Source organism: Ammospiza caudacuta, chromosome 20, assembly GCF_027887145.1.
Source record: "Ammospiza caudacuta isolate bAmmCau1 chromosome 20, bAmmCau1.pri, whole genome shotgun sequence".
Lineage (NCBI taxonomy): Eukaryota > Metazoa > Chordata > Aves > Passeriformes > Passerellidae > Ammospiza > Ammospiza caudacuta.
The window spans coordinates 9,665,049-9,692,415 of record NC_080612.1 but is presented as its reverse complement, the minus strand read 5'-3'; the positions used below and the strand labels follow the sequence as shown (position 1 = coordinate 9,692,415).

General features: G+C 52.4%; 5 protein-coding genes across 6 annotated transcripts in view; 2 read left to right on the top strand and 3 right to left on the bottom strand.

The window, feature by feature from the left end:
* The window catches only part of VPS53 (VPS53 subunit of GARP complex), a 64,213-nt gene extending 54,396 nt beyond the window's left edge, over positions 1–9,817 (bottom strand). The window contains exons 1-4 of one of the 2 annotated variants that reach the window (XM_058817690.1): positions 9,728–9,817; positions 7,082–7,162; positions 5,985–6,034; positions 5,127–5,193 (exon numbers count right to left, since the gene is read on the bottom strand). In XM_058817690.1, coding sequence (XP_058673673.1) covers positions 5,127–5,193; positions 5,985–6,034; positions 7,082–7,162; positions 9,728–9,811 — 282 coding nt within the window. In that variant the 5' untranslated portion in view covers positions 9,812–9,817. Of the gene's footprint in view, positions 1–5,126; positions 5,194–5,984; positions 6,035–7,081; positions 7,163–9,434; positions 9,629–9,727 lie in introns of those variants that run through there. The other variant, XM_058817691.1, reaches the window with a different exon arrangement.
* A 219-nt stretch (positions 9,818–10,036) lies between these two features.
* Positions 10,037–15,389, top strand: TLCD3A (TLC domain containing 3A). The gene is made up of 5 exons (XM_058817902.1): positions 10,037–10,254; positions 10,842–10,925; positions 12,893–13,106; positions 13,192–13,287; positions 13,674–15,389. The coding sequence occupies exons 1-5, from the start codon at positions 10,133–10,135 to the stop codon at positions 13,941–13,943; spliced, it is 786 nt and encodes a 261-aa protein (XP_058673885.1). The 5' UTR covers positions 10,037–10,132; the 3' UTR covers positions 13,944–15,389.
* A 502-nt stretch (positions 15,390–15,891) lies between these two features.
* GEMIN4 (gem nuclear organelle associated protein 4) lies at positions 15,892–19,083 on the bottom strand. The gene has a single exon (XM_058817910.1). It carries the CDS (start codon positions 19,081–19,083, stop codon positions 15,892–15,894), a length of 3,192 nt encoding a protein of 1,063 aa, XP_058673893.1.
* An 869-nt stretch (positions 19,084–19,952) lies between these two features.
* On the bottom strand, positions 19,953–24,741 carry GLOD4 (glyoxalase domain containing 4). The gene is made up of 9 exons (XM_058817774.1): positions 24,640–24,741; positions 24,097–24,146; positions 23,389–23,509; positions 22,834–22,978; positions 22,497–22,633; positions 22,111–22,197; positions 21,891–22,004; positions 21,724–21,810; positions 19,953–20,833 (listed from the first exon to the last, which is right to left on the bottom strand). Exons 1-9 carry the CDS (start codon positions 24,727–24,729, stop codon positions 20,768–20,770), a joined length of 897 nt encoding a protein of 298 aa, XP_058673757.1. The 5' UTR covers positions 24,730–24,741; the 3' UTR covers positions 19,953–20,767.
* A 53-nt stretch (positions 24,742–24,794) lies between these two features.
* On the top strand, positions 24,795–27,009 carry MRM3 (mitochondrial rRNA methyltransferase 3). The gene is made up of 4 exons (XM_058818049.1): positions 24,795–25,027; positions 25,600–25,844; positions 26,113–26,280; positions 26,434–27,009. The coding sequence occupies exons 1-4, from the start codon at positions 24,795–24,797 to the stop codon at positions 26,946–26,948; spliced, it is 1,161 nt and encodes a 386-aa protein (XP_058674032.1). The 3' UTR covers positions 26,949–27,009.
* Positions 27,010–27,367: the final 358 nt, after the last annotated feature.

Sequence of the window (27,367 nt, the reverse complement as noted above, 5' to 3'; positions counted from 1 at the left end):
TTCTGGTTAACACTTAATTTTGTTCTAGCACTAATTGAGCCAGACCCTAACAGAATAAGACACATTGAGCAATAAACCACATTTTTCTTTGAAACACAGTCCTTGTTTGATGCAACTTCAGTCACTTACACAGGGCAGGAAGGGAAAGATGGACCAGAGATAACAGAAAAGTTTGTTGGGTTTTATTTAGATTCAAACTATCAAATCACAAATCCATTTGGGATCTTGGGACTGCTCTGGGGCTCTTGATTCTTTCTAAAATGGATTTCAGCTGAATCCACCTCACCTTTACTCACCCTGCTTGCAGAGACCCTGCCAAGGGTTAAACCACCAGTAAATTCAGAGGCTACTTATTACAAGGACAAAAGCCTGATAGGTGAAGCAGCTTCAGCCAAACAACCAGCAAAGGCATGTCAGCAACTGTCAGAAAAATTACAGCCAGCCCATGCAGAAGCTCCAGCAATAAACACAACTGAGGAGTGACACATCAAACCAGAGGGAGAGCGCTCAACGCTCCCTGGAAAAATCTATGGGAACCTTTTCTACTGCACCCTGGGGCACTGAGGAAACGATGCCACAACTGGGCTGCAGCTCTCAGCAAGGTCAGCCCACACTCCAGTTCACCAACAGCAGCTCTGAGGGAGGGGAAAAAAACCTTCCAGAGGAAAAATCTGTGCAGCACTGGCTCCCTAGAAACTGCTACAACTGAAGCACAGCAGCTCCTGCATTCCCAGCCTCTCCCAAAGCATCCAAAATAGTCCAAGTCTGGGACTCCCAAGGAAAATTCTGTCACACCCTGCAGAGGAATGTTCCACCCACGGCTGTTGTTTCCTCCCATAAAGGGATCATTAGGGAGATCATTTCTGAGGTTCGGGGCATTGTCTGCAGATTTCACTGAAATATCGCACCAGGAAGGGGAAGCCAAATGAGCCAGACTATTTTAAGGCTTTTTGCATTTGGAGGAAATTCTAGGGCAAAATTTCAAGAAGGCAGATGCTTTGAACTGGGGAACGTTATGCTTTGTGGGAAAGGGAGCATTCCTGCCTTCAGAGCTGCTGAAATAACTCTTCTGGGGCCACATCTATGTGATGGCCTTTATTTTTAGACTCAGAATCTGGTTTTTCAGACACCTCCTTGCTAATTTATCCACACATGAGCAAGAATGTTTGGGGAACAGTTTAAAAGGTTATAGATTTTTAAAAAAAGCTATTTTCACATGAAAATTTCTTACTGAAATGCCTTCTCATAGCTACAACTCAGCTCAAAGCCCTGCTCAGTAGGCAGGGGGGCACAGAAATCCCAACCATCATCCCAGCCGGACAGGACAGGAGACTCCAGCACAGCTGGAGCAGCTGGATCTGCAATCAGCATTTTGGACTTCCCATCCCTAAGGTCTCCTTTTCCTTAAGGAGCACGGAGAGCATATTTCCATAGCTGCACACTCCATGTTCCCCAGTGGCTCAGACTGGGATTTAGATTCCTCTGGAAACGTTATCCTGCTCTCAAAACCAAGGCTGGGCTCCCCTCTCCTGGACAGCTGGGAAGGTGCAGCTCCACAAGACAGCTTTGGAAAGCTCCTTGCTGGCCTCAGTGGGTAAATAACTCATTCTCCTCCAAAAAAAAGAGAACAAAACAGGCTGGCAAGGCTGATAAGCTCAGTTTTTCTTCTAGAACCTGCCTGGATCACTGGTGTCTAAAAAGGGATTGGGCAGATTGGTGATAAACCCCAGTAATTCAAGCAGCTTTGAATTAAGTGCCAGCACAAGATTCCCAAGCATTTTTTGGGCAGTTCTGGCTGACAGGAGATGGGAAAGCCAACGCTGAGCTCCCTCACCTGCCAGGGCATGGGATGGACCAGCACAGGGGCAGGGACTCAGCAAAGAATCCCCTCTTGGCTTGCTAGAACTTAAACAACTTTTTTTCCTTCTGTCACTGCATCCAAGGTTTGTGCTTCCCTTGGAAGGAAGTCAGAGACTGAAAGGATGTTTATTCAAACTATTAATTACCCCTCAGACAAGGACATCTCCAACACAACACAGGCAATGCTGGCAAACGCTGGCCACAATATCAGGGCTTGTTAGGAGAGAATAACTGAAGGTAAGTTATTTTTGAAAAACACCTTTCAGGCCCAATCCTGCAGTTAAATACACAAGATCCTGAGCTCCCACTGAAATCCAAGCAGCTACAAAATCAGAGCTCAGATGCACTTTTATTTATGGCACATGCTTTCAAAGGGATGATGGACTGCAGTGCTCCCCTTGGATCTCAGCGCGCCAAGGGATGGAAATCAAAATGCAGGAATTTTCCAAAAATTTCTGACTTTTCCAGAAGCCAAGTTCTGTGCACTACAGGCAGGAGACATCTCTAACTCTTAAGAGTTACAAATGGAAGAAGATTAGAGATTGAATTTACTGATGTGGCTGCCTTTGAGCTTTGTCTCAAACCTCTTGCAAAAGCTGGTTGCCAACTGTTTCCTTCCTGATCAAGGGTGGTTTGCAGTTGTGGTTATGATGATAAAATGCAGTAATGATCTTCATCCTGGGCTGCCTGAGGGTGAGGCTCACAGGATGCCACTGTCTGTCCATGGGGAGGTGTCAATCCAATTTTGCAGGGAAATAGGCTTGAGGATATAAGTTTCCTACAAATTCAGTAAGAATAGATGAGTAGGAACAAGAACTTAATTTTGCTGTGGGACCAAATTACCAGGAAAACTAAATAAGGAAATCAGCAACTCCCTTCCAAGCACAGAACTGACCTGCCTTAACAACACCTTGTTTTCAGTTGTTTCAAAACAACTTCTTGCATGGAAAATAAAACCCTTCCTCTCCAAGTGGGAGCAGTCAGGCCTCTTACTCAATAAAAACATTTCCAAGTGTCCCTGGTTCCCCCTGAGAATATGCTGCAAAAACAAAGGCACTTTTCAGCACAGGAGCAGGCAGCTGAAGCTGGAAAACAAGGTTTGCACCCCCACAATGTGCTATCAGCAGGGTGGTCATGTGAAAAGGGCTGTGTCTCACTCCCCCACACAGCACCCAGGACACTCAGGGGACACAGGGCAAGGGTGACAACAAAAAGAAATGCTCGTTCTATGTTTTCTCTGATTTTGAAGTAACAAATATAAAATTCCATCTCAAACTGAAATGCCATTCAGGAGTTCCTCAGACCTCCTTTGCTCCAGGTCCCTGTGATCTCCAAAATCTGAGCTTGCTGATGCTCCTTCACTGCTTTAAACTTCAAGACCCAGCCAAGTCCTGCCACTCCAACAGTCTGGTTCCAGCAATTCACACAAAAAAAAATGCAAATCCAGGTGTGAAACGATGGGCTTGGACTAGAAACATAGAAAGAAAAAGCTCACAGCAGTTCAGATCAATCTATTTTTCTTCCCAGAGAAGTAACGCATTAAATAATTGAATGGTTTCAGTATTTGTTAGGATCTCAAAGTAAGAAACAACAGCTGTGCTCCTGGGAGATTGTCTGGCCTCAGCCCATGCACTGCAAGCTCTGCAATCTGTCTTAAAGTTTGCTTCTACTTTGCAAAGCAGCAAAATGAGGGAAAACAGGAAAATCCACAGCTAAAGACAGCAATATTTGTGATTAACTGCAGCTCCAGGCCACTTGAAACATGTCCTGCAAGGACACCCAAGTGAACACTTGAAGGTTTTTAGTTAATCAGGATTTTTACTGGTTCCTGTACAACCCCACTGAAGGAAGGGCAGCACAGACAGCTTTGCCTTCCTGGTGCTTCAGAGCAGGACACTGTGCATGCCCTGCAGAACTTCAAAGGGATGGAAGAGTGAGAAAGAACAGACCCAGGACAGAGCTCTGAGCAAAGCTGGCCAATTTCCACAGCACAGAAATGCTCCTGTAGCCCCTCAGACACTGATCATGGCGCTGCATGTGCTCATCCTTTTCTCCAAGCACTTCTCACCCACAACTCTTCTCAATCCCACTCCTTTGTGGCCTCTCATAGAATTTATCCTCTCAGATGGGCCCAAAAGGCTACAACAGGTCCAGCTTTCCAACCACAGCCAAACTCTCCAAGCACTGCACCAGTTTCCACTCCCTCCTCAATTTCTGTAATTGCCACCCCACCTGATTGCTGCTCTCAATCCTGCACAATAATTACAGCAGCACCACTCCCAGGTAAGCCTCATCCCAAGCACATCCCCAGTTTAACAGCACTGCTGAGACATCCATGATTCAACTAATTCTGCCAGGACAGGTGAGCATCTCCCGTGTTTTTCTAAAGCAAGACAAAAATATAGGCAGCTTAAATAATTCCCTTGAGGGCTCTGTGGCAGAAATAAGATTAGAAATAGATACCAAATGTTGTGGCAGCAAGGAGTGGGAAATGGAGAGGGGCATTACCCCATGCCAGTGTTAAGGCTGGTATTAAGAAGTGGGAAACAGAGAGGGGCTTTACCCCATGCCAGTGTTAAGGCTGGTATTAAGAAGTGGGAAATAGAGAGGGGCTTTACCCCATGCCAGTGTTAAGGCTGGTATTAAGAAGTGGGAAATAGAGAGGGGCTTTACCCCATGCCAGTGTTAAGGCTGGTATTAAGAAGTCACTGAGGAACTCTGACTGATGGTTCAAGGTTCAGTGCCCTCTAAAACACGACAGGAAATAGAGCCAAAGCAGGTGACAGCCCAAAATCAGCTGAGCACCCACAGCCCCTGCAGACATGGTTCACCAGTGCTGAACCTCCAGCAAACACCTCTGCCAGGCAAAAAACAAGTGAAAACCTGAGGAGCTGCAAGGGGAAGGGGCAGCAGTGATCAGCACAGAGACAGAACTTGGGACACCCCAGCAAACAGCTCAGTGAAAAGGACAAACAGCCTTGGATTGATCCCCACCCAGGAGGATCAAACGTACTTGTACCTGCTCAGTGCTGCTTGTTTTATATCAGCTCCAGAGTAGCACACAGGCCTCCTGCTTTGGATCTTTAAATCAATTCCTCACTCCCTTCCCTTCAGAGGGAGAGGCAGGGCACAGCAGCTGCTGAGTGAGCCGCTCATCAGTGCAAGAGGCACAGGAACATCTCAGAACAGCAGCAGTGGAGTTCTGCCTGCCAGAGCCATTCCTCGGGGTGAGATGCCAAGCTGAGAGGCCCTGGCACTGCACATACCTGCCTGCCATCCTGTCCCACGTTGGTCTGGCCCCTCACCACAGTTCTGATGTTGTCATCCAACCTCCTGCAGGAAAAACCCCAGAGTGTCAAACCCAGCTCTGGGAGCCTGACCCAAACAACTCGGGGAGTCCTGAGAGCTACAGAACCAATTTACAACAAAAAAACCTGCTCTAACCAATGCTAAACTCATTATTTCCCCCCTCCCTCTCTGTTCAATGGCACTATCTCGCACAATTTCAAAGTCTTGTTGCAAAAATAAAAATCCATTTCCTAATTTACCCAGGGTCTCTTGCATTCCTGTTCCCTTAAGCAATATTGTCAGCTCTCCCTTGTCTGTCTGCATTTCAGCTTCCCACATGTGAAAATGCTGTCTCAATCATTTCATGTTGGCAGTATCAGCCAGCACAGAAAATTTAATTATTTCATGCACATTTGTGTTTATTTTGTACTTTTCGGACCAATAATGACAATTTAAAAATACAGAGTGGGAGTTTTTACAATTTATATTCCAACCCTAAAAACAATGAATTTTTAGCAACTGAGTCTTTTGGGTAGTTTGCTCACTCAGCCTTCAAACTGCACTAAAATTTGGTATTTTTTGGTTCTTAGCTGTTTTTCAAAGCTGCACTTTGCAACAAATCAGTTTAAACAGCCTGAAGGACACATAATAGAAGTGAAATATAAAAATTATAATTGTTTCTATGCCATAAAAATTATAATTGTTTTGTGCCACTGTTAGACTTGAAGCTGGTCCTATCCATGCCTTTTAAACAAACTAAATCCTGAAGCACTTTATGAAGCCTTGGTCACAATCAGACCTGAGATGCAATGAAATGCAGAAATATAAATATTTACCTTATTTTCAACCTGATCTTGTTCACGACTTCATCAATGTTTGCCAAAGACTGGAATAGAAAAAAAAAAATATCAGCGAGAAGTGAACTGGTGAATGTTTTACAGAGGAATTTGTGATCCCAAAGGTGAATGTTTTACAGAGGAATTTGTGATCCCAAACACTCCATCACACAGGGGTTTTGGGGAAGAGGAGAGCAATGGTTTTGTTTTACACGTGGAGGAGCTGAGACAACACCTCAGCTGCTTCTCTGCCACATGCCAAAGAGCAGAAAAAGGCAGGTCAGGCTCCCCCCATCGCTGAGCTGTGCTCTGCCAGCAGAACGGTGTGACAGTGACCTCCAGTGGGCACCGGGCATGGGGACAGAGCCCTGGGGCTGAGACCCCCCTGCAGAGCCCAGAGCCACAGAAAACAGCCTGGGAGGGGATGCAGAGAAGGCACTGCTGGGGAAACAGCTCCTCCCTGCTGGCAAAGGGGAAAAAAGCCAAGCCACAGCACTGGAGAAAGCTGCAAGGCAAAACCAGGGTGCTGCACAGGATCTCAGACATGAGAGATGTTGGAGCAGCCTCAAGACGCAAAATTCACCTGTAGAAACATCTCTGTTTGGCAAGAGGTTAATCCAAAACTCCCCCTGGGGCTGAAGTTGGGAACACAAAGCAGGGATGTGGGCCCACAGCAATATCATTGTTTAAATCTCAAAATAAATAATTGGGTTCAAACTCTCCTGTGATGTTGTACAGGCATGACCTGCCTGATTTGGCTGAAAACCCCAGGAACTCACCAATGATTGATATATGGCAAGTTATGACATTTACTCCATCTACAGAGAAAATTAATTTATTTCTACAAATCAAAGCAGGACTTTAACTGCAGCAAGCACCACATAATGACAGTAACACTGTGAGCTGCAAATTTAAGAAGTGATTATTGTTAAAGCTTCATTTCCTGTGCTACTGTTTATAATGAAAGGGTTGGGTACAGGTTTAAACACTGCTTTGGTCATTTGCTATCAGGTTACCCTGATAGTAAAGGGTGCAACTAAAATCTGATAGTAAAAAGTGTGGAAGTGAAGCCTGAGAGTATTTGGAGCATTACTTACTTGCTCAGTGGGAAAGAGAGCATTAATATACTCCACAGCATTGAAATCTGCTCTGTCCAATGGATCTTGGCTGGGAAATACCTGGAAAGAGGGAGGAAAACAAACACAATCAACCAATATCAGTGATTTCTGTAACTTTACACAGCTTCTACAACTTTTAATTCCCTCAGCACCCACTTCCAGCTGTGTTTCACAGCATTTCTCTAACAAGTGGCCAGGAGCAGAGCATCCACATGCTCTGCAGGGCTGTGACCTCCCAAAATTCCTGTGGCTATCAGCCTGGATCAACACAGATAACTCACACACACAGCCCTGGCACAACCCATCCATCCAGGAATTCCCAGGACACACGAGCTCTGTATCCCAAACCATGCTGATGCTTTTGTTGAAAAAACTGAGGCTCTGCCCTGCTCTTTTTAGAGGGTTTGCTTTCCACAGCCCTGGAATCAGAAACGTGACGAATTAAGGAGTGGCTGTACAAGCTCTCTGGAGACTTGGGTTTGCCACTTTTCACAGAAGAGAAACACAATCTGCTGAATGGTTTGGGCAGGGGGAAAGAGCAGCTGTGGTGCAAACAGATCTCATCTCTCCTCAGCAGCTCAAACAACACAAACACGACTGCCAGGATTTGCTTTTTGTCCCCACAGACTGGAGTGTGGTGCTTTCCCTTCTCTGCCAGCACACTGAAGCTGTGGATGTGCCATCACTGGAAGGGGTCAGGGTCAGTCTGGATGAGGTTTGGACCAGCCTGGGATGCTGGAAGGCATGAGATGGTCCTTAAGGTCCCTTCCAACCCAAAGTATTCCATGATTCTGCTATTTGTCCCACATTTACAGAGCCATCATGGCCAACCTCTGGCAAAAGCAGAGCTGATCCCACAGCATCCCCCTGCTCACCGAAAGCCTTCACACCTGGGCACATGAAACACAACGTTTTACACATTTTGCACTGTGAAATCAGTGATTTTGTGAGATTAAAGCAAATTCTGCGTGAACCAGCCCTCCTGGGAAGCCTTCCCAGTGACTCCTGTGGCCCAGGAGAAGCAGGCAGCTGCCAAACCTGCACGAGGCCGTGGTGAAGGAAGAAAATGCTCTGACATCACCCCACGGTAAGAGCAAACTGCAGCATCACACCCAGCCCATGCTGCTCACAACTCACACTCAACCAATCCCCACAAACCCCAAATCTCCACAGGTATTGAGAGCAGATGAAACAAGAGGTGAGATGGGAGATAAAGGCTGCTCAGGAGCCCCACTCCAAGTGCAGACAGGGATCAGTGCTGCAGGCAGCTGGAGCAGCTGCAGGAGCAGTCACTCCCAGCAATCTGTCACAACCCATTAATCAGAAAGTGCTGGCCTGGCTTTGGTGGGGCACCAGCCCTGCCTGTGCTCCCCACCCCGCTTCCGGCACGGCAGCTGAGCCTGCTCTGCTCATTTAACCAGAAACGGGCAGCTTCTGCCCCAAAACTGGTTAAGGAGCACTGACAGGAACAACAGGGTTATTGAGAGGTGCTAGAGAGGAAAATGGAAAGCAGCAGGTGGTGTCATCCTCAGCATCTCCCAGTGTTCAGCACGTGAATATTTTCCTACAGCTTTAATGTTTGTTAAAATAATTCAGCCAGGCATGTGATGGGTTCTCCGCTGCTCAAAAACTCATGTCTACAAGTGCAGAGGATTCTTTCTCTGGACAAGCTCTAGGTCCCCTTTAGAAGCTGCTATTTAATTTACCAGTTCCCAAGTCACCCTCTGCTCTTCAAAGAGAGCCACCAAAAGCGACCCACAAACCTCAACACTCAAGAAAGTGCAAAAAGTTAAATTTGAGTGCTGCTTTGTGAGGCGGACACTGCTGCTGCCCAGACTTCTGCTCCAGGAAGAGCCCTTGGGATGGAAGAGTCACTGCAGGCGGGGCAGGGCAGGCTCGAGCCACGGTTTGACCCTGGGTTCTTACAGGTGGGCTCCAGGTGCCTGGAAGGGTTTCAGGGAACACTGGAACACAGAATACCCTGAGTTATGGGGGACCCACAAGGATTATCCAGCCCAGCCCTGGCCCTGCACAGAGCCCCAACAACCCCACCCTGGGCACCCCTGGAGCGGTGCCCAACTCACACTCAATCAAACCCCACAAACCCCAAATCTGCACAGGTATTAAGAGCAGATGAAACAAGAGGGTGAGATGGGAGATAAAGGCTGCTCAGGAGCTCCACTCCAAGCGCAGTCAGGGATCAGTGCTGGGCACCCCTGGAGCTCTGGCAGCCTCGGGGCCGTGCCCATTCCCATTCCCTGGGGATCCTGGGCAGTGCCAGCACCCTCTGAATGTGTGTTTCACCACAACAGAACCAGGACATTCCCGTTACCCCAATTCCAGCCGAGCCACGGACACCGGGCCGCACGGGGCTGCTCTGCACACCCGGACCGCGTCTGCAACAGCGACGGGAACACCACGAGCCACGCTCAGCCCCCGACGCGGGCCCGGCCGGCTGGAGCCCACAGGGGCTGACGGGGCTCGGCCAGCGCGGGGCTCCCCGGGCCCGGCAGCGGAAGGCCCGGAGCCGGCGGGAGGGGCTCGGAGCCGGCCGCGGGCTCTCACCGAGCGGCCCCGGGCCGTGCCCGCACCTGTCCCCTGCGCGGAGGGACCCGCCCGGCGCACCTGCTCGATGGCGGCCTGCACGGCGGGCGCCAGCTCCAGCGCCGCCTCCAGCCCGGCCTCCAGCTCCGGCTCGTCCTCCTCCATGGCGGCGCCGCTTCCGCCGGCAGCGCGCGGGAGGGGCGGGGCCGCCGGCGGGGCGGGGCTCGGGGCACCGGGGAGGTGCCGGGATGGGCGTGGTTCCGTTGAGTGGGCGGGGTTTAACCGGACGGGGGCGGAGCCTCCGCCCGGCGGAGCGGGGCGCGTCCCGGCGGCAGCGGCGGGAGCGGCGGGGCTGGTCCGGACCGAGCCGAGCCGAGCCTGGGCAGCAGAGCCGGACCTACCTGAGCCGAGCCGAGCCGAGCCGGGCTCTCCCGCCGCCCGGCCGGCTGTTGACAAGCAGCGGCGGGAGACAGCGCGCTCGTCCCCATGTGGCGGACGCTGGCCCTCGCCTCCGCCTTCTTCCCGGGGCTCTTCATCCTCTGCATCCGGTTGCTGCGCTGGGCCGCCCCGGCATTGAGCCTCAAGGACCGCATCCTCCTCAGCGGCAGGTACGGGCGGCAGCGGCGGGACCGGGATGGGGACCGGGAGCGATCCGGGCGGGCCGCGAGCACCGAGTCCCGCCGGCCGTGAGCCTGGACTCGGGGATGCCGCGACGCTCCGGGGGACGATCCTTGGCTGGCCCGAGCGGGGGGAGCAAGGACCGGCGGCAGGAGCAGCACCCCGAGTGCGGGCATCCCTCCGAGCGTGGGCATCCCACCGGAGAACGGGCATCCCACCGGAGAACGGGCATCCCCCGAGTGAGAGCATCCCCCGAGCACCGGCATCTCTGCCCGGCCGGACCCGCGCCGCGGTACCGCTGTCGGGGCGGGGATGCTCCGCTGCAGCTCTCCATCCCTCCCTCCCTCTGCCCACGGGGAACCGGCAGCGTTTCCCCGGGCCCACGGGGGTGGAAGGGACGGGAGCTGGCACGGTTCCCCCTGGCACGGCCACCCCGACACGTCCTCGCCATGACGAGCCGCTGGGGTGTGCACGGAGCGGGCATCCCGGTGCCACCCGCTCTCCTGGTGGCAGCCCCGAGCCCCGGCCCGTTTGGGGTCACTTTTGGGGTGAGCCCTTTCCTCTCCGTCCGTTTCAGGCTGGTGTCAACGGTCCAAGCCGCGATGGCAACGGTGTCGGGGATCACGGTTATGCTCAGCTGCAAGAACGTGGTGCACGACAGGTAAGGCAGAGCCCCCTGGGGATGTGCTCTGCCAAAGGCTTGCATTGCACATTGTACAAAGGGGAGAGGAAAATCGGTTTCGTGCTCCTCTTTGCCCCACTCGGGTTGGGCAATGTGCTGGCTGTACAGCCCCTGAAACAGCAGCAGCTTGCTCAGGCCTGGGGGTGCTCTGCCAGCACAGTGCCCTCAAAGGATGGGCTGGAACGTGGAAAAGGGGCTGTACATAACAAAAATACAGATATCAAAGCTCTGAAAGGGTAGGGAGCCTCCTTACTGGAAACTGAAATTGCTCCAGAGTCAAGCAGACCTGGTAAGAACTGATTTTAGAGGTGTATCCAAAAGGATTCTGAAAGAGTCCAGAAATGGTAAAGTTGGGATGGAGTTTGCTCTGAAGGAAAATCCTGCTGCCTTTTCCTCTGTGCTCTGAGATAAACTGCCCAGAAGTGGCTCTCAGGAGGAGTGATAGTGTAATCTGGGTCAGAAGGCTTAAAAACAGAGCTATTATCCAGACTAGCAGAGAAGATTGCAGGAGGGAAGAATATAATTATGCTGAGCTGGAATTTGACTGTCACACACTGATTTTATGGTGAATTTTAGGAATGGCTGCCACCTTGGCCACAGCACACCTGTCTTTACAACAGATATGAATTATCTTGCCTTGCTCTAGGTAGTGATATCTACCCAGATCCTCACACCTGCTTAACCCAGGCAATCTATGAGTTATCTTTTTGTTCTGAAATAAAATTTATGCTGTAGAGATAAGGCAGATGACGGATCCCAAAGCCACACAGACAGCAGGTGCTGCCAGCAGCCCTCCTTCCCCCAGAGCTGTCTCCCTGCCTGGGTGTACTCGAGGCCAAGGGCTCTGTGCAAACACTTTGTGGGCAGAGACCTAGATTTTCTTTGAATCTGGAGGAAACTGAGCCCAGTGCTCAGCAGGGAGGATGACAGCAAGACAGCGAGCCAGGAAGCATCACAAAGGTTGCAGCAAAATTTGCCAGTTTATTTACAGAGGCAGACAATCGTTATATTGTTGGTGCTGTAATTGCCCTCCAAAGCCCTGGGCAAGTTTAGCAAACACAATCACTTGCCACCCGTGCTTCACACCACTCACATCTTCCCATCTGGAGCAGAACTGCCACAACAATTTTTTTTCTTGGGATGGCAAGAGAGCAAAAAGAGATTTGAGCCCCAAGCTACGTTTCTCCAAGCAGCAGCAAAGGGTGGTTTTGTCTAATTTTTTTTTTTTTTTTTTTAAATCAGTGTGATTTCATGCAGGACTTTTTAAGGAGGCTGGTGTCCCTGCAGAGCAGGGCTTGCTGCTGCCCAGATTGTGCAACCAGGATTCCAACATGCTTTGGGAACAGGCAGCTGCCTGCAATTATTTCCCAACTGACAAACGCCTCTTGGGGGTTTATTGCCTATATTGGATATTTTGTGCTTCACTCTCCAAACTCCAGGCCAGCCATCTCTTAACTCTGAGTTCTCCACGTGCTTCCCGAGCATTCCCTGGGTTAGGCAGCCAGCTGGTGCAGTGTGACAGGCAGGAGAGACCCAGGATTGGGGATTTCCACCACCAAGCACCAGCTCTGGGGGTCTGAGGGCTTAGGGAGGAGACCACCTGTGCAAAGGTGTTGGCTTGGTGCTGGACACCAAAAAATGCTGTGCCTCTGTGTAGCAACCACCTGGCTGTGGGACTAATCAGGATCCATCCTTAGTGCTGTGTTTGTGCTTGGCCAGGCTGAGCTCAGTGCCTGGCACAGCCCAGCAGCAGCAGGGTCAGCACCGAGATCCTTCCTCCACACGTACCAGGCACCTTTCTCTGGCTCAGCCTGAGCCAAACAGAGTTAAAATTCAGCTTCAAAATCCATTGAAATGCTGCCATTTCAGTCCTAAAGACTCTTCTATCTCCCAGAGTGAGTGCTGGGAGCTGTTGTGATGCCTCTGTGTGTGCTGCTCCTCCCCAGGCACTGGCTGGCTGTCGAGTATGTCTGGGTGCTGGTTCCCTACATGACCTATGACATCTATGTCATGTACCTGTGCCACTGGCACAAGAGCCAGGAGAAGGGGATCCTGGAGAAGAAGCACTCCCTGGCCAGCGTGTGGAGCTTCCTCCTGCAGGAGAGGCTGATGGTGACCCACCACCTCTTCATCCTCGTCGTGCTCACCCCCATCACCCAGGTAAGGGCTGCTGCAGGAGTCCAGGACCCCCTGGACGTGCTGGGTGTCTGCAGGGCCCCGTGCTCAGTGCTGCCTTTCTTTACAGCACTTCAGGGGAGAGCTGGGGGACTTCTTTGTGGGCTGCATCTTCACAGCAGAGCTGAGCACGCCTTTTGTTTCATTGGGCAAGATCCTCATGCAGGTAGGTCAGGAGGGACGGGGCTCAGGGCTGGGAAGGCCCCAGCTGCAGTTCATCCCCTTTCCCTGCTCCAGGCTCCATCAGCCCCTCTCCAAGCATGGCTGAGCTGGGGGTGTCTCAGAGAGGGGCAGCCCCACAGCTGTAGCACAGATCTCTCTGGCAGCGTTGCCTTCCTCCCTTTCTCCCACCACGAAGCCCAATGGCACCCCAGAGCTGGGAGCTGTGCCTTGGGCTGGTGCTGCCCTCTCCTGCACCACGTTCATTCCCACCCCTGCCCTCTGCCCTCCTCCATCCCTTCCCACTCCCCTTCCTCCAGCCCTCCAGGATGCTCCCAGTGCCCCGGAGCTTTGGGATGCTGCTCACCCCACATTCACCTCCTTCCTCCCCAGCTCAAAATGCAGGACACGCTCCTGCACAAGGTGAACGGGATCATCGTCCTGGTGACCTTCTTCTTGTGCCGCATCCTCCTGTTCCCGTTCATGTACGCGGCGTACGGCCGCCAGGTGGGGATCCCGGCGTACCTGGTGCCGTTCCGCATCCCCCTGCACTGCAACATCGCCAACGCGTCCCTCATCGCCCCCCAGCTCTACTGGTTCACGCTCATCTGCCGCAAGGCCGCCCGGCTCTACCGCAGCTCTGCCGCGCACCGGAGCAGATAACGGAGCTGATAACGGCGGGGCTGGCACGGGGCAGCGTCCCTCAGGGAGCGGCGGCTCCGCTGGAAGCGCCTCCGGGCAGCACAGCCGGGGCTGGGAGGGCTTTGCTCGTGTCCCCCTGCCGAGGGGAACCGGCCTGGAAGCAGCGACATTCCCGCTGGGACGCGGCTCTGCGGCCCGAGGGTTACACGAGAGGGGTTTGTTCCAGCCCCCCCGGCGCTGACACCGGACACCGGCGCGGCGATGCTGGAGCGGGCCCAGCCCCGGACACGGGGAGCCTGTGCCGGGCCTGCCGCGGCCCCAGGCAGGCCTGGAGCTGCAGCACAGCTCTGCAGAGCCCTTCCCGACCTTTGCTGACCTCAGCTCTACACTACAGCCCTGTTCTGACCTCCCACCTGCACCTCACCTGCTCCTGCTGCTGGGGTCAAGCTCCGCTCAACCCACCCGGTGCTTTTGGGTGCTTTTCACTACAGACCTGTGACGGTCCTGGGGCACTCCTGTGCTCCCAGCAGGGCAGAAGCTCATGCCAGGACAGGAGGATGGTTCTGCTGTCTCAGGGCAGCATGGGGACAGGAGCCTGCCAAGTCCTTGTCTCACCACCGACACACAGAGCACTGTGCAGAGCCCCTCCTTGGCAAGGGGTGCAATTTCCCCTCACCCAACCACAGCTGCTTTTACCTGGCCTGCATCCCCTCAGCAGGTATTTAACACCACCTGGCACGCCCTGCCCTGCTCTGCCCTGCAGCTGGCACCGCCACACCCTGCAAACATCCCTGCAGCCCCATCCCACCCCGTGAGGCTGCCAGGGACACAACTGGGGCTGCACAGAAGGAACCAGCAACCCCAGAGCAGGATGCTGAGCTGATCCTCGACCAGCTCAGCCCATTTCCACTTTTAGTCACAGCAAAATGGGCACAGGCTCTCCAGCCTGCCCTGCATCACAGGATGTGTGCAATCAGACCACAGCTGAGCTCATCCCCTGCAGCCAGCACCAGCCAGGACAGCCACCTCCTCCTGCAGCCTCCTGTGCCTGCTCCAGGCAGGGAACTGCACTGGCACAGCCCTGGCACAGCCCCCATGCCCAGAGACCTGTGACCACTCTGTGCCTTTCATTCTGTCTGAAACCAGCAGGCAAGCTCTGCGGAACCTGGATCTTCTGGGTGTTGGATCTCATCCCAACCACAGCTGCCGTTCTGGATACAGTGTAAAAGAACAAAAAGGGCCTCTTCCAACCTGTGGCTGTTGTTGCAGAGACTCTACAGTCACAGTAACCACCGAGACCAGCTGATGTTACAAACTCCTGCAACTCCTTACAGATGTTGTATCTCACTGTTTTCATTGCGAATAACGTGCCTTATGTAAGGACCAAAAAAAACCCCAGCCAATGAGGCACCTCAGTTTGCACTAACACTGCCCTATTTACTATCAGGAGACCAATAAAGATTTCCTCTCTGAGTCACACCACTGGCTGGCTCTTCCACGTGCTGTTCATTGCTGGGTGGGGGCGTTACATGTGGGGTTACTGCTGCACCCCCACCTCGGGGCAGAAGCAGCACACATGGATTTCCAAAGGTTCCTGCCTGTCCTGAACTCACCCAACTCGATTCCCAGCCTCCAACTTGCTTTCCAGCCTCAGGCAGCACGTGGCAAAACCAGCAATTCTCCCGGGACTAGGAGAGGGCTGGTGGCAAAGCAGCCAGAGGGAAGTGATTTCCTCGATGCTGGAGGCTGCTGTGTAAATGCAGAGAGCCAGCAGGCAAGGCTGCAGCCACAGAACTGGCAGTTTGGCTCAGGAACAGCTGTGCCCAGTTATTCCAATGGAAAACCAAAGCGGCTCCTCCTACCCATCTTTATACTCCTACTTCCACTGCTTAGTGGGGGAACACCGCAGGGAGGGAACAAACTCAAAAATGAAAAACAAGGGTTTATTACACATCTTACAAGGTCCAGCTCAGTGCTCTGAGCGTGCTCCCAGCTTGCTGAGCTTCTGCAGGAGGGTGCAGCGCAGCTCCTGGTGCCCCAGGCTGTGGGTGACAGACTGCAGGAAGTGCCCCTCGTTGGCTCTGCGCAGCGCGGCGCACGGCGACACATCGGCCCTGCTGGACGCCTCATACTGGGACAGCACCTCCAGGGCCACCACCAGCAGGGGCTCCTCGCAACCCCCAGCTGGCAGCATGGCAGCCACGTGCAGCAGGTGGCAGAAGAGCTGGATGCAGGTGAAGGACACCTCCTGCACGCAGGGCTGGGCCGCGGCTCCCGCCGTGGCCTGCAGGGAGGCCAGCAGCTCGGTGAGGCTGGAGCAGTAGAGCTGCACCAGGTGCAGCCAGGCCTCTGGGGGCAGCCAGCTGGAGCAGCTGGAGCTGCAGAGGAGCTGGAAGCCCCTGAGGAGGAGCACGGAGAGCTGCAGGTGGCAGGAGAAGGGGCGGAGGTTGAGCAGGGGCAGGTGCTGCACGTACTCCAGCGTGTAGGGCACGTGCAGCACCTGCCTGCGCAGCAGCTGCTCCACCACGGGCACCAGCCTCTTCCACTCACCCTGGCTGCACCAGGGCAGCACCTGGATTAGAGCCACCAGGAAGCCTTTGCTGAAGAGATTCACCTCCTCAGGGTTGTCCACGTTGACGGAGAGCAGTGCCAGCATGGTGTCCCTGAGCGCGGGGGACACGCAGCAGCACTCCATCCACGCCAGCAGCCCGCTGCCCGGCCCATAGGCTGGCCAGGACTGGGATGTCCACTCGTCCTCAGGGAGCCTGCAGATCTCAAACAGCGTTGCTGGGACCTCGTTCTTGAAGTGGTCCCCATAAAGGTTCTTCAGACGGAGCCCCACGGTCCAGTCCAGGGATGCCACCTTCCTGTGGAGCCAGGCCAGAGACTGCACCCACAGCTCCGAGGAGGGGAAAATCTCTGGGCCCAGCAGCTCACAGAGCTGGCAGAGGACGTTCAGAATCACATCTTTGGTCTCCAGGGAAGGGAAGAGCTGCTCCCTAGGCTGATGCCAGTACTTGGTGTAACCATCCAGAAGTTTGCAGAGGCTGAGGAGAAGCGGGAATGGGTGGCAGGATTTGATCCAGTGCTCTTCTGAGCAGGACGGTGTTCCCAAAACTTTACTGAGGATCTGCAGGCTCAGCTCAATCTGAGCAGAGTCTGACTTCAGACAGGGAAGGACAAAGGCTTTGGTCACTTCTGCAGGTGACACAAGGGGGGTGGCTGAGCCTGGGTGCATGAGAAAGGCCAGGAACTGAAGGAACTGCTCCTCTTCCCTTGCTGTGGAAAGCTTCCCCCACACTGCCTCCTGCAGACACCTCAGCACCAGGCTGCCTGGCCTGCCTGCATCCTCATGGCTCTCCTGGAAGCTCAGTGCTGGGAAGGAGCAGAGGATTTGGGCAAGGAACTGGTGTGCTCCAAGGTTGACCACAGCAAGGTGACAAACCTGCTTCACTGTGGCCTCGGGGGACAGCAGTGTCAGCCTGGCCACTGCAGCCACAGCCCTGGCCAGGCCTTCGTCAGACACACTCTCTGTGATCTGGTTCAAAGTCACATTCAGGTCCTCCTGGAACCCCTCCCTGACAACCTGCACGTTCTGGGACACACCTGGGCCACCCCAGGACGCCAGGACACCTGAGATCACTTTGTTCTTGTCACTCAGTGAGAGCTCAGTGTAACACTCCACGATGGCTTTGGTCACTTGCATCTGCAGCTCTTGGGCCTCCTTGTCATGGTGGGATGTGGCAAAGCTCACCAGTGTCTCCAGCAGTTTCAAAACCAGCTCAGGGGTCTGGAACAGAGCTTTGTTTTCCACCAGGCACTCGACCCAGGCCTTTGAACAAGCCCAGGTCTTTTCAGATGCAAAAACAGAGCAGGTGTCCACATGGTGGTCCAGCCTCTGTGCAATGATGGCCATGGCAACTGAAGACACCAGGCTGGTGTCCAGATCCTCCAGGACAGCCCTGGTGTCCCTCAGGAAGTCCCTGGTGAGCTGTGCCAGCTCTGACACCAGATGTATCTCACCTTCTCCCAGGTCTGTGGTCTCTGAGAGGGAATCCAGGTTCTTCCCAAGGCTGGTCAGAGCCTCCAGCAGCCGGTAGCTCTCGAAGCTCAGCTCCTCAGCTGCCCTCAGAGTGTCCTGCAGCTCCTCTCCCCAGGCCTGCAACAAGCTGCAGAGCAAGTCCAAGCCAGCAAAGAGCTCCTCACGAGAGGGTCTGGTCAGGCACAGGAGGCTCATGCTCCTCTGTGCCTCCCTCACCTTCTCCCCCAGCCCACAGGGGTGGTACTGGCTGTCAGGGTCACTGCTCCAGAGCCTGACCATGGCACTCAGCTTAGCCAGGTGCTCTGCGATGGGCAGGGGGCTGTCCCCTGGCCTCAGCGCCGAGGACAGGCACAGCAGCTCGGCCAGGTTGGCCAGGGCGTGGCACCTCAGGCGGGGCTGGGCGATGCAGCCTCGGATCTGCTTCAACCCCTGCAGCAGCACCGCCGGCAGCCCAGGGGCAGCGGGGTCACCCTTGAACCTCTTGGGGGGCTGCAGCCCATCCTCCAGCGAGGGGTCCCCGCCGTGCTGATGGATCAGAGCGCCGAACGCCGCCACCGTGGCATCCTCCTGTCCCTCCCTGTGCTTCAGCACCTCCCACCACACGTCCAGGAAGAAGCTGACGTCGGACGGGGACGTGTCGCTGGAGATGTAGTGCACCAAGCTCTCCAGCTGTGCCCGGCACACGCCGGGGGGCAGCGCCAGCAGCAGCTGCACCAAGAGCCGGGGCGCGCCCAGCGCCTTGACCAGCTCGAAGAGCGCGGTGTGGTTCACATCGGGGATCATCGCGCCCACCGAGAAGAACCCGTCCTCCTTCCAGCCCCACTCCAGCGCCGCGGGAGGGGCGGGCAGCAGGATCTTGGCCCACACGATGGCCACGGCCTCCTCCTTCCAGCGGCCCCGCGGCGAGGGGCAGCGCTCGCCGATCTCGCGCAGCGCGTCCGTGATGGGCACCCCGGCGCGGGCCCAGTCGGCCTTGCGCAGCTCCCGCAGCGGCCGCGGCTGCAGCAGGCGGGCGGCCAGCAGGAAGCCGCCGTGCAGGATCGCCGTCTCCTCGCCCACGGCCCACGGGCCCCCGGGGCAGCCCGGCGCCATCGCGGCCCCGCGCTCCGCCGGCTCCATGGCGGCGGCGCCGCGAGATGACGTCAACGCGGCGGTGCGCTGACGTCACGCCGCAAGCCGCGCCCCCCAGCCCACAGCGCCCCCCGGCGGAGCGGAGGTGGGCTGAATTAATTAATTAACTAATTCTTTCATTAATTGCTGCGTTCCCGTATCAACGTGTTTAATTTGACCAAAAGGATTCCAAATCGCCATTAAAACGAATTGAAGTGGTCTTAATTCATTAATTCATTCATTAATTGCTGTGCTCCAATATCAACGTGTTTAATTTGACCAATAGGATTCAAATTAAGTTAAATTCATTCATTCATTTAATTAATTAATTTAATTAATTAATTAATCCATTAATTGCCATGCTCCAGTATCAACGTATTTAATTCACCCAATAGGATTCAAAGCCGATATTTAATTAATTAATTAGTTGCCATGCTCCAGTATCAACGTGTTTAATTTGACCAATAGATTCAAAACCTGCATTTAATTAATTAATTATTCATTCATTAATTGCCACGCTTCAATATCAACGTGTTTAATTTGATGAATAGGATTCAAAACCAACATTAAAACGAATTGAAGTGGGCTTAATTAATTCATTCATTCATAAATTCTGTGCTCCAATATCAACATGTTTAATTTGACAAATAGTATTCAAAACAGTCATTAAAACTAATTTAATCAGGCTTAATTAATTAATTAATTGTCATGCTGCAATATCAACGTGTTTAATTTGACCAGTAGGATTCAAAACCGTCATTGAAAGTGAATTGAAAAGCTCAGACAAAATTGCAGCAGGAATTTTTCCTGTTGCAGCTCAGAAGTGCCAACACTGCCTGATCTTCTCCATGAAATTCATTTCAGTTTCATAATGAAAATCAGATTTAAGGTATTTTATTTAAGGTTTTCATCAGGAAAACGAGCAGTCAGGCAGCACAAACAATGCCAGGAATGACTCCCTGCATTTCCAGCAGAGTGACTTCATTCCAACAGAACAAACTCTGAACTGTTATGTCCAAAAATTTCTCACCAAAACCTAACTGCAAAACTTATTTTGAGCTGCCCCTGGCACCTCAGCAGACAGTGCAGCTGCAAACCCCAAAGCACAGCCTCAGCCCATGGAAATCTCCTGGAGAAGGGGTGAGAACATCCCAGTAACAGCAGGATCCCAGTGAGAAACACCCCAGGGGCTCTCGAGTGAAATTTCCCCCTGGAATTTGGGGAAACACCTTGGAATGAAACAAGGATGGAGCACTCACACAGATCATTTCTTTGTTCCCAATAAAGGGATGCACCCCACACCCCACTGGAGAGGGGGAGTAGCCACAGCTACCTCAAAATCTCCTCTCTAGCCTGCAAATAAACATCAGCTAAAGCAAACTAATCATAAAATTAATTAATCAGAAAATAACGAATCTGTTCACCTTTCTTTTCAAACACCAGAGAAATGTGAGGTTTTCTTGACTGGTGATCCCTGGTTTTGAAGGCAAGGGCTCAGCTGCTCCTTTGCTGCACAGCCCCAGTTTTTGGGAAGGAGGAGATGTGAGAGGCAGAGACATCAGCTCAAATCAACCCAAAAATCCACCACGGGACATCCCAGCAGCCTCTGGTTGGGAAGGCAGCTCTTTAACAGGATTGGGATTTTCTTGGAAGGGCTCCAAGGCACGGAGGAGCAGCCCAGGCCATTCCTCAGCTAAGCTGAAACTTTCTTCATGTTGTGCTCAGCAAACCACTTGTCACTCTTGTCTGCAGCCATGGCCTGCACAAAGACAGGGGAAGTGCTCAGAACAGCAGGAATAATTTATCCCTCTCTCTCTGGAGGGATTAATTATTTTTTAGCCATTAATAAGGAGAATTGACACTGAAAACCAATGTTCTATGCCACAGCAAACAATGTGACTATGCCCCAAGAGTGAAGCTGGACAAGTCCAACTAGGGCACAAAGTGAGCTTTAAAAATTGATTTATTTTCCTTACCGAGCCTGGGTAATTTGCTTCTAGGAAAAACTCAATTTTTTATGAGTAAAAATTAGATTTTAAAAATAAATTTTAAAATTTATAAAAATAATAAAAACATGGAAATGTGTAATAAAAATATGGACATTCATAATCATTCAATTTCATTCATTCATATTTATTATAAATATGGTTATTTATAATAAAATATGAATATGTATTATAAAATATAATAAAACAAAATGTGGAAAATTTCAAAATAAATACAAATAAAAATATATACTGGAATATAATAAAATTAACAAAATATAAATAAGATTAAAAATAAAAATATATACTAAAATATAATAGTAAAATAAAAAATATAGATAAATAAAACTGAAAATGAAAAAAAAAAAATAATAATTATATAGCTAAATAAAATAAATATATATACAATAATATAATAATTAAAATAATAACAAAATATAAATAAGGTTAAGATATAAAATATATACTAAAATATAATAAAAATAATAAAATAAAATTATGGATAAATGAAAATTAAAATATATAACAGAATATAATAATAAAATAAAAATAAATATATAAAAATAATAAAAAATGAATAAAAATATTTTAAAATATAATTATTTTTATGAGAAAAATTACATGTATCTCTGATCAGGAAGAAAATGAACATGCAGTCACTTACATCATCCAACAGCTTGTCACCATTAGGGTCCACCTGGGACAGCTCTCTGAATGCTTCATCTCCCACAAAACAGACTTCATGTCCATCCTGGAAGGAAGCAGCTCAGTTATACCCAGTGGCCAGGAGAATTTAACCCCAGTTTGATCCCTGTTCCCAGTTTCACTCACAGGATCAGCCAGAATCACCACCTGCACCGTGGCCTTGCCAGGTGTGTCCAAGCTGACCAGAGGGGTCAGAATCTTCTGATTCTCCTTCTTCATCAGGGCTTCAATGCTGGGCAGCTGGAAACAGAAAACAAACTCAAATCGCCTCAATGCCAGGAAGATAAAAAGGTGTGTTTTGTTAATAATAAAAATGGGAAAGGGCTGAGGGAAGGGGGGCTGGTACCTCGTCCTTGGCACAGGAGAAGGCGACGCGGCCGAACGCTGTCCCGTGATCCACTGCCCCTCCTACAACCCTCAGCTCCAGCTTGCACTGCAACAGAAAAACAGCCTGGCTTGCAGGGAAAAACACAAAACACAGCCTGGCCTGCAGGGACACTGCTCACTGCTCTCCAGGCTGCAGCTTTTCCTCCAGCATCTGGTGATTCCAAAATCCCCCATCCACGCCTTTCCTACCAAGCCAGAGCAAACAGCTCTGCTTTTTTTAAAAGCTTCAATTCAACACACCTTCAATTAAAACACTCCTAATTAAGGGCATAGTTGCTTTAATTAAGAACTTTTTCCTTTTAAGATTCTGTTCTCAGGAAATTGGTGATTTTTCCAAGGACTGACCTGGTCATCAGCGTAGCCCAGCAAAGCTCTTTGTTTCTCCTCATCCTTCTCATATATTTTCATCCCAAGCAAGCCAGACCAGTAGCTCACAGACTTCTGCAGGTCTGAGACACCCAGGGTTACCTTCCACACGGGATCTTGAGGATTGCAATAATTTCAAATTAGCTACAAACATATTATAGGTTAAAACCCACAGTTAATGTCATGGGTATTCTTGAGAATTAACAGAGAAACGATAAAAAAAGTGTTATGTTTTACAAAATGCCATCAAAATAAACACACTCTGACACCCCACTGGTAAATCTCTGTTGGACACCAATAGGGGTTAATATTTCACCTTGCTTGAGCTTTTCTTTGTCTTCCAGGTAGAACTTGTATCCTCCTGGGGCTTCAGTTTCAAAGACACCAGAGGTGACCTCTTTGAGGGGCCAGCCCATCTTCTTGGCATTGCTCACAGCCTGGCTGGACACCAGAGTGATGCCCTAGAGAGAACACAACACAATCCATGGGGTGGATGCAGAGGCATCACTTGTTTTCACACAGCAAACACAAGAGCTCCACCTGCTGCCAGCCACTAAATCACAAAAAAAAATTATTAAAATAATAAATATAAGAGTGTTTTCCTGCAGCAAGTCCTTCCTAGCTCAGCATTCCTTGGTGGATCTGGCAGCAAACAGCAGAGCAGAGGCAGAGCTCCAGAAATGTTTAAGTGAGCACAAATCTGCTCTTCCATCTTGCAGACAACCACAAAAGCAGCACTGAAGTGTTGAAGGGACCAAACAGCATTAAAAAAAAAAGGCAGGTGGTACAACCCATACAACAAATGAGCTTCTAATTATTAAGGTAAATGAGTTTATCATGAGAAGGGTTGGCTGCTTGCAGTGGAACTCACCAGGAAGTCGTTGCCCAGGCGATATTCCCCAATGCCATAATTGTAAGTCAGCTCCACCACAAAGTGATTGTCCTCTGGTCCATAGCCCACCATGGTCTTGCTCCATTTTCCATCATAAGGGCTGCAATATAAATATTACCCATATTTTAATGTCATTAGTGTTGCAATGAACCACCAAGAGCTGCAAGTATTTGTGTTTCAAGGGGGAGTTGCATTTCTAGAGTGAGATCTGGCAGATTTGACCCCGGGCTGTCATTCATGCCCATATGATAAAAGCAATTCCACCTCATTAACAGTGCTTTAAGGGCACAGGCTGCTCATTAGCTGCAATTACATAATCACTTCCTTATTGCTAAATAGGAAAGTGCACCAAACTGTAAGATTCCTTCCACTTTAGAATAAAATGTGCTCCTCTTTCTTCTTTTTTTCATTCCTTTTTCTTTACAAAAGCCTTTGGGGCTAACAGGAGGGATTTTTAACTCAGGAACCCTGATAGTGCCATGCTTATATAAACAATCAGTGGGAACTGGATGTAATTCCTGGTAAGATGAGAAATAATTCAGTTAAGAACAAATTTATAGATGTGGTATTTATGTTCAATATAACACCACACTTGCAGAGTGGGGGGCTGTATGTTCCAAGGGAAGAAATTGAATAGAAGACAAGATAACCCTTACTTTGGTGTGAATAACAGCTCGGGGCACTCACCCGTTGCAGGTGGCCTTGCAGCCCTCCTCGAACTCCTCGTGCCGCAGCACCTGGAGAGCCACAGCACGGCTTGGGCTGGGAGGGGACCCCAGGGATCCAGCCCCTCATTCCAACATGAAACGCCTTCCCCAAGCCCGGGGAAGCGGGAGGGAGCAGGAAGGAAACGGCTCCAACCCCATCCCCATCCCGTTCCATTTCATTTCTATTCCATTTCTATTCCATTCTCATCCCATCCCCATCCCTATCCCTTCCCCATCCCCGTCACCGTCTCCGTCTCCATCACCGTCCCCATTCCCACCCTATCCCCACCCCATTCCCATTCCATCCCCATCCCCGTCCTCATCCCCACCCCCTTTTTATCCCCATGCCATTCCTATCCCCGTCCCCATCCCCATTCCCATCCTATCCCCGTTCCTCTCCCCATCCCCGTTCCCAGTCCCCGTCCCGTCCCCAGGGCCGCGCCCCGGGCACACGGAGGGCGCAGACCCGCCCGTTCCCGGCCGCAGCCGCCACTCCCCGAGCCCAGCGATCCCCGCCGCTGACCCTCATGCCGAGCAGCTCCCGGTAGAACCGCGCCGTGCGGGCCCGGTCTCCCACTTTGAAGACGAAGTGCAGCGCCCTGCGGGCGGCCATGGCGGCGGCGGCCGTGACGTCACGGGGCGCTGCGCGGTGCCGCGGTGACGTCACGGGGCGGTGTCATGGCGGCGCCCTGGCGGGCGCTGTGGCGGGCGCTGCTGAGGCCCCGCGGGCCACGGGCGGAGCCGGGCGGGCGGCGCGGGGTACGGGCGCTGCGGCGGAGCCCCGTGCGGGTGCTGCAGCCGCAGAGCCCCCGGGAGGAGCCGCCGCCGCCTCCGCCGCCCGCTGTGGAGCGCGGCGCGGCCGCGCCGGGGCTGTGGTACGAGAAGGCGGCGGCCGGGGACCGCAGGCTGGGGTGAGCGCGGGGAGCGGGCTCGGCCGTGCTGCCCCTCAGAGCCCCGCTGGGCTGGAGGGAAAGGGCTGCCCGTGGGAGGGAGGGGGGTCTGACAGGCGCTGCCGGGCTGAGGGTACCGGGGAATGGTTGGGGTGGAAGGGAGCTCAAAGCCCGTCCCGTTCCACCCCTTACGTGGGCAGGGACACCTTCCCACAGAGCTCCAAGCAAGCTTGGGCACTGCCAGGGATCCGGGGGCAGCCACAGCCGCTCTGGGTAACCTGTGCCACGGCCTCACCACCCTCACAGGGAACAATTCCGTCCCAATATCCCGTCTAATCCTGCCCTCTGGCAATTTGAAGCCATTCCCCATTGTCCTGGCACTCCAGGCCCTTGTCGCAGTCCTTCACCAGCTCCCATTCAGGTACTGAAAGGTCACCCCAGAGCCACCTTGCCCAGCCTTCTTTCCTAGGACAGGTGCTCCATCCCTCAGATCACCTTTGTGACCTCCCAGAGGAGCTCTGAGGGGCTGGTGAAGGTCAGACTGGAGGTGTTGTGAGCATCACAGCCACATTCCCTGAATGATTTCTCCACAGAAAAGTGGTGACTATCGCCAAGTCAAAGAAGTTTCGGGATAATCACGGGAAGGTTCTGCTGGAGGGGCACAGGCTGATCAAGGATGCTCTGGAGGCAGGGGCTGTGCCACAGACACTCTTCTTCAGCACCTTGAGGCACCTGAAGCTGCTGCCTGAGGCTGAGATAAAACGAGCCAGCTTGGTTAAGGTGAAATTTGAAGACATCAAGACCTGGTCTGACCTCGTAACTCCTCAGGGGCTTCTCGGTAAGTTGCCTCTGAAACAGTTGCAACACTGCCCAAAGGGAAACTTTTCATATTTAGGATAATGACTCTCTTAATAATCTTTCCTTAGACATAGCACTGCTGGAAAATAAGTTTTCCTTGCCAAGTGACAAACTCTGCTCAAACTTCCTTTAGGTGGTGCTTTTCCTAACGCTTCCTCCAGCACATCTTTAGTGAGGTTTGGGCCAACTCTTTCAGGCCTCTCCTTGGGGTGGGTCACTCATAAACCTGTCACACTCCATTTCCTCAGGCATTTTTTCCAAGCCTGACCCTGCCAAGATGTCCTACCCTGCAGCTCAGCTCGCCAACTCCCTGCCCCTGCTCCTCATCTGCGACAACATCCGAGACCCAGGAAACCTGGGCACTATTCTGAGATCTGCAGCAGGAGCAGGCTGCGAGAAAGTGCTGCTCACCAAAGGTAAGAGAGAAGTTCGGGGGTAAGGGGAGGAATGAGGTGCTTGGAGATGTTCCCCAGAGTTTGTAAGGAGTGGCTGGCATGGCTGGCTGTGGTGTGAATCCCACCTTGGTGTGGATCCCTGTGCTGTCACTGCTCCTCCCCATTTCTTCCCAGGCTGTGTGGATCCGTGGGAGCCAAAGGTGCTCCGTGCAGGAATGGGGGCTCATTTCCGTGTGCCCATCATCGCCAGCCTGGACTGGGACTCTGTACCCACCAACCTCCCTGCGGGCACCCAGGTCTGCGTGGCCGACAACAACACCCCCAGCAGCTCATCCCTGCCCAGAGGGGCTGCCTCTGCTCCTGTGAAACCCAGCCCCAGGGCTGCTCCTGAGCACGAGGATGAGGAGGGAGCAGCAATCCCAGAGCTGGCTGTGCAGCATTACTACGAGGACTGGGCAAAGGTACCAGTGGCCGTGGTGGTTGGAGGGGAGACCCAGGGCCTGAGCCCAGCTGCACTGGGGCTGGCAGCCAGCACAGGGGGCAGGAGGCTGCTCATCCCCGTGGTGCCAGGCGTGGACAGCCTCAACTCTGCTATCGCTGCTGGCATCCTGCTCTTCGAGGGCAGGAGGCAGCTGCTGTGCAGGCACAAGCAGGAGGATGGCAGGCACAAGCTGCCTGTGCCAGGCTGAACTGTGGTTTGGGTGCTGAAGGAGCACTTCTTGCATTTGGTTCCTTGAGGGTTAATAAAAGAGCAGCTCGGGCTGTTTGGTTTGTAGTAAATGAGTATTTAAGGCTGGAGAGTGCTGGATTGAACGTGTGGCTCCCAGTGGATGTGGTGGCCACACGGTGATGCTAGAGAGAAGGGAAGGGAAGGGAAGGGAAGGGAAGGGAAGGGAAGGGAAGGGAAGGGAAGGGAAGGGAAGGGAAGGGAAGGGAAGGGAAGGGAAGGGAAGGGAAGGGAAGGGAAGGGAAGGGAAGGGAAGGGAAGGGAAGGGAAGGGAAGGGAAGGGAAGGGAAGGGAAGGGAAGGGAAGGGTAGCAGCCCTGGCCTCACCTCAGCCAGTTCCTCCCTGCTCCAGCTCTTTTATCCAGGAAATCCATGAAGCCCC

What these genes read in the sequence shown, in the direction of transcription:
- TLCD3A (XM_058817902.1), top strand. Translation starts at nt 10,133, where the DNA reads ATGTGGCGGACGCTGGCCCTCGCCTCCGCCTTCTTCCCGGGGCTCTTC. An exon ending in AAGAACGTGGTGCACGACAG is followed by an intron (nt 10,926 to 12,892) that starts GTAAGGCAGAGC and finishes GCTCCTCCCCAG; the next exon opens with GCACTGGCTGGCTGTCGAGT. An exon ending in TGGGCAAGATCCTCATGCAG is followed by an intron (nt 13,288 to 13,673) that starts GTAGGTCAGGAG and finishes CTTCCTCCCCAG; the next exon opens with CTCAAAATGCAGGACACGCT.
- GEMIN4 (XM_058817910.1), bottom strand. Translation starts at nt 19,083, where the DNA reads ATGGAGCCGGCGGAGCGCGGGGCCGCGATGGCGCCGGGCTGCCCCGGG.
- MRM3 (XM_058818049.1), top strand. Translation starts at nt 24,795, where the DNA reads ATGGCGGCGCCCTGGCGGGCGCTGTGGCGGGCGCTGCTGAGGCCCCGC. An exon ending in GCCGGGGACCGCAGGCTGGG is followed by an intron (nt 25,028 to 25,599) that starts GTGAGCGCGGGG and finishes ATTTCTCCACAG; the next exon opens with AAAAGTGGTGACTATCGCCA. An exon ending in AACTCCTCAGGGGCTTCTCG is followed by an intron (nt 25,845 to 26,112) that starts GTAAGTTGCCTC and finishes CCATTTCCTCAG; the next exon opens with GCATTTTTTCCAAGCCTGAC.
- GLOD4 (XM_058817774.1), bottom strand. Translation starts at nt 24,729, where the DNA reads ATGGCCGCCCGCAGGGCGCTGCACTTCGTCTTCAAAGTGGGAGACCGG. An exon ending in TGGGCTACGCTGATGACCAG is followed by an intron (nt 22,198 to 22,496) that starts GTCAGTCCTTGG and finishes TTTCTGTTGCAG; the next exon opens with TGCAAGCTGGAGCTGAGGGT. An exon ending in TGGTGATTCTGGCTGATCCT is followed by an intron (nt 21,811 to 21,890) that starts GTGAGTGAAACT and finishes GCTTCCTTCCAG; the next exon opens with GATGGACATGAAGTCTGTTT.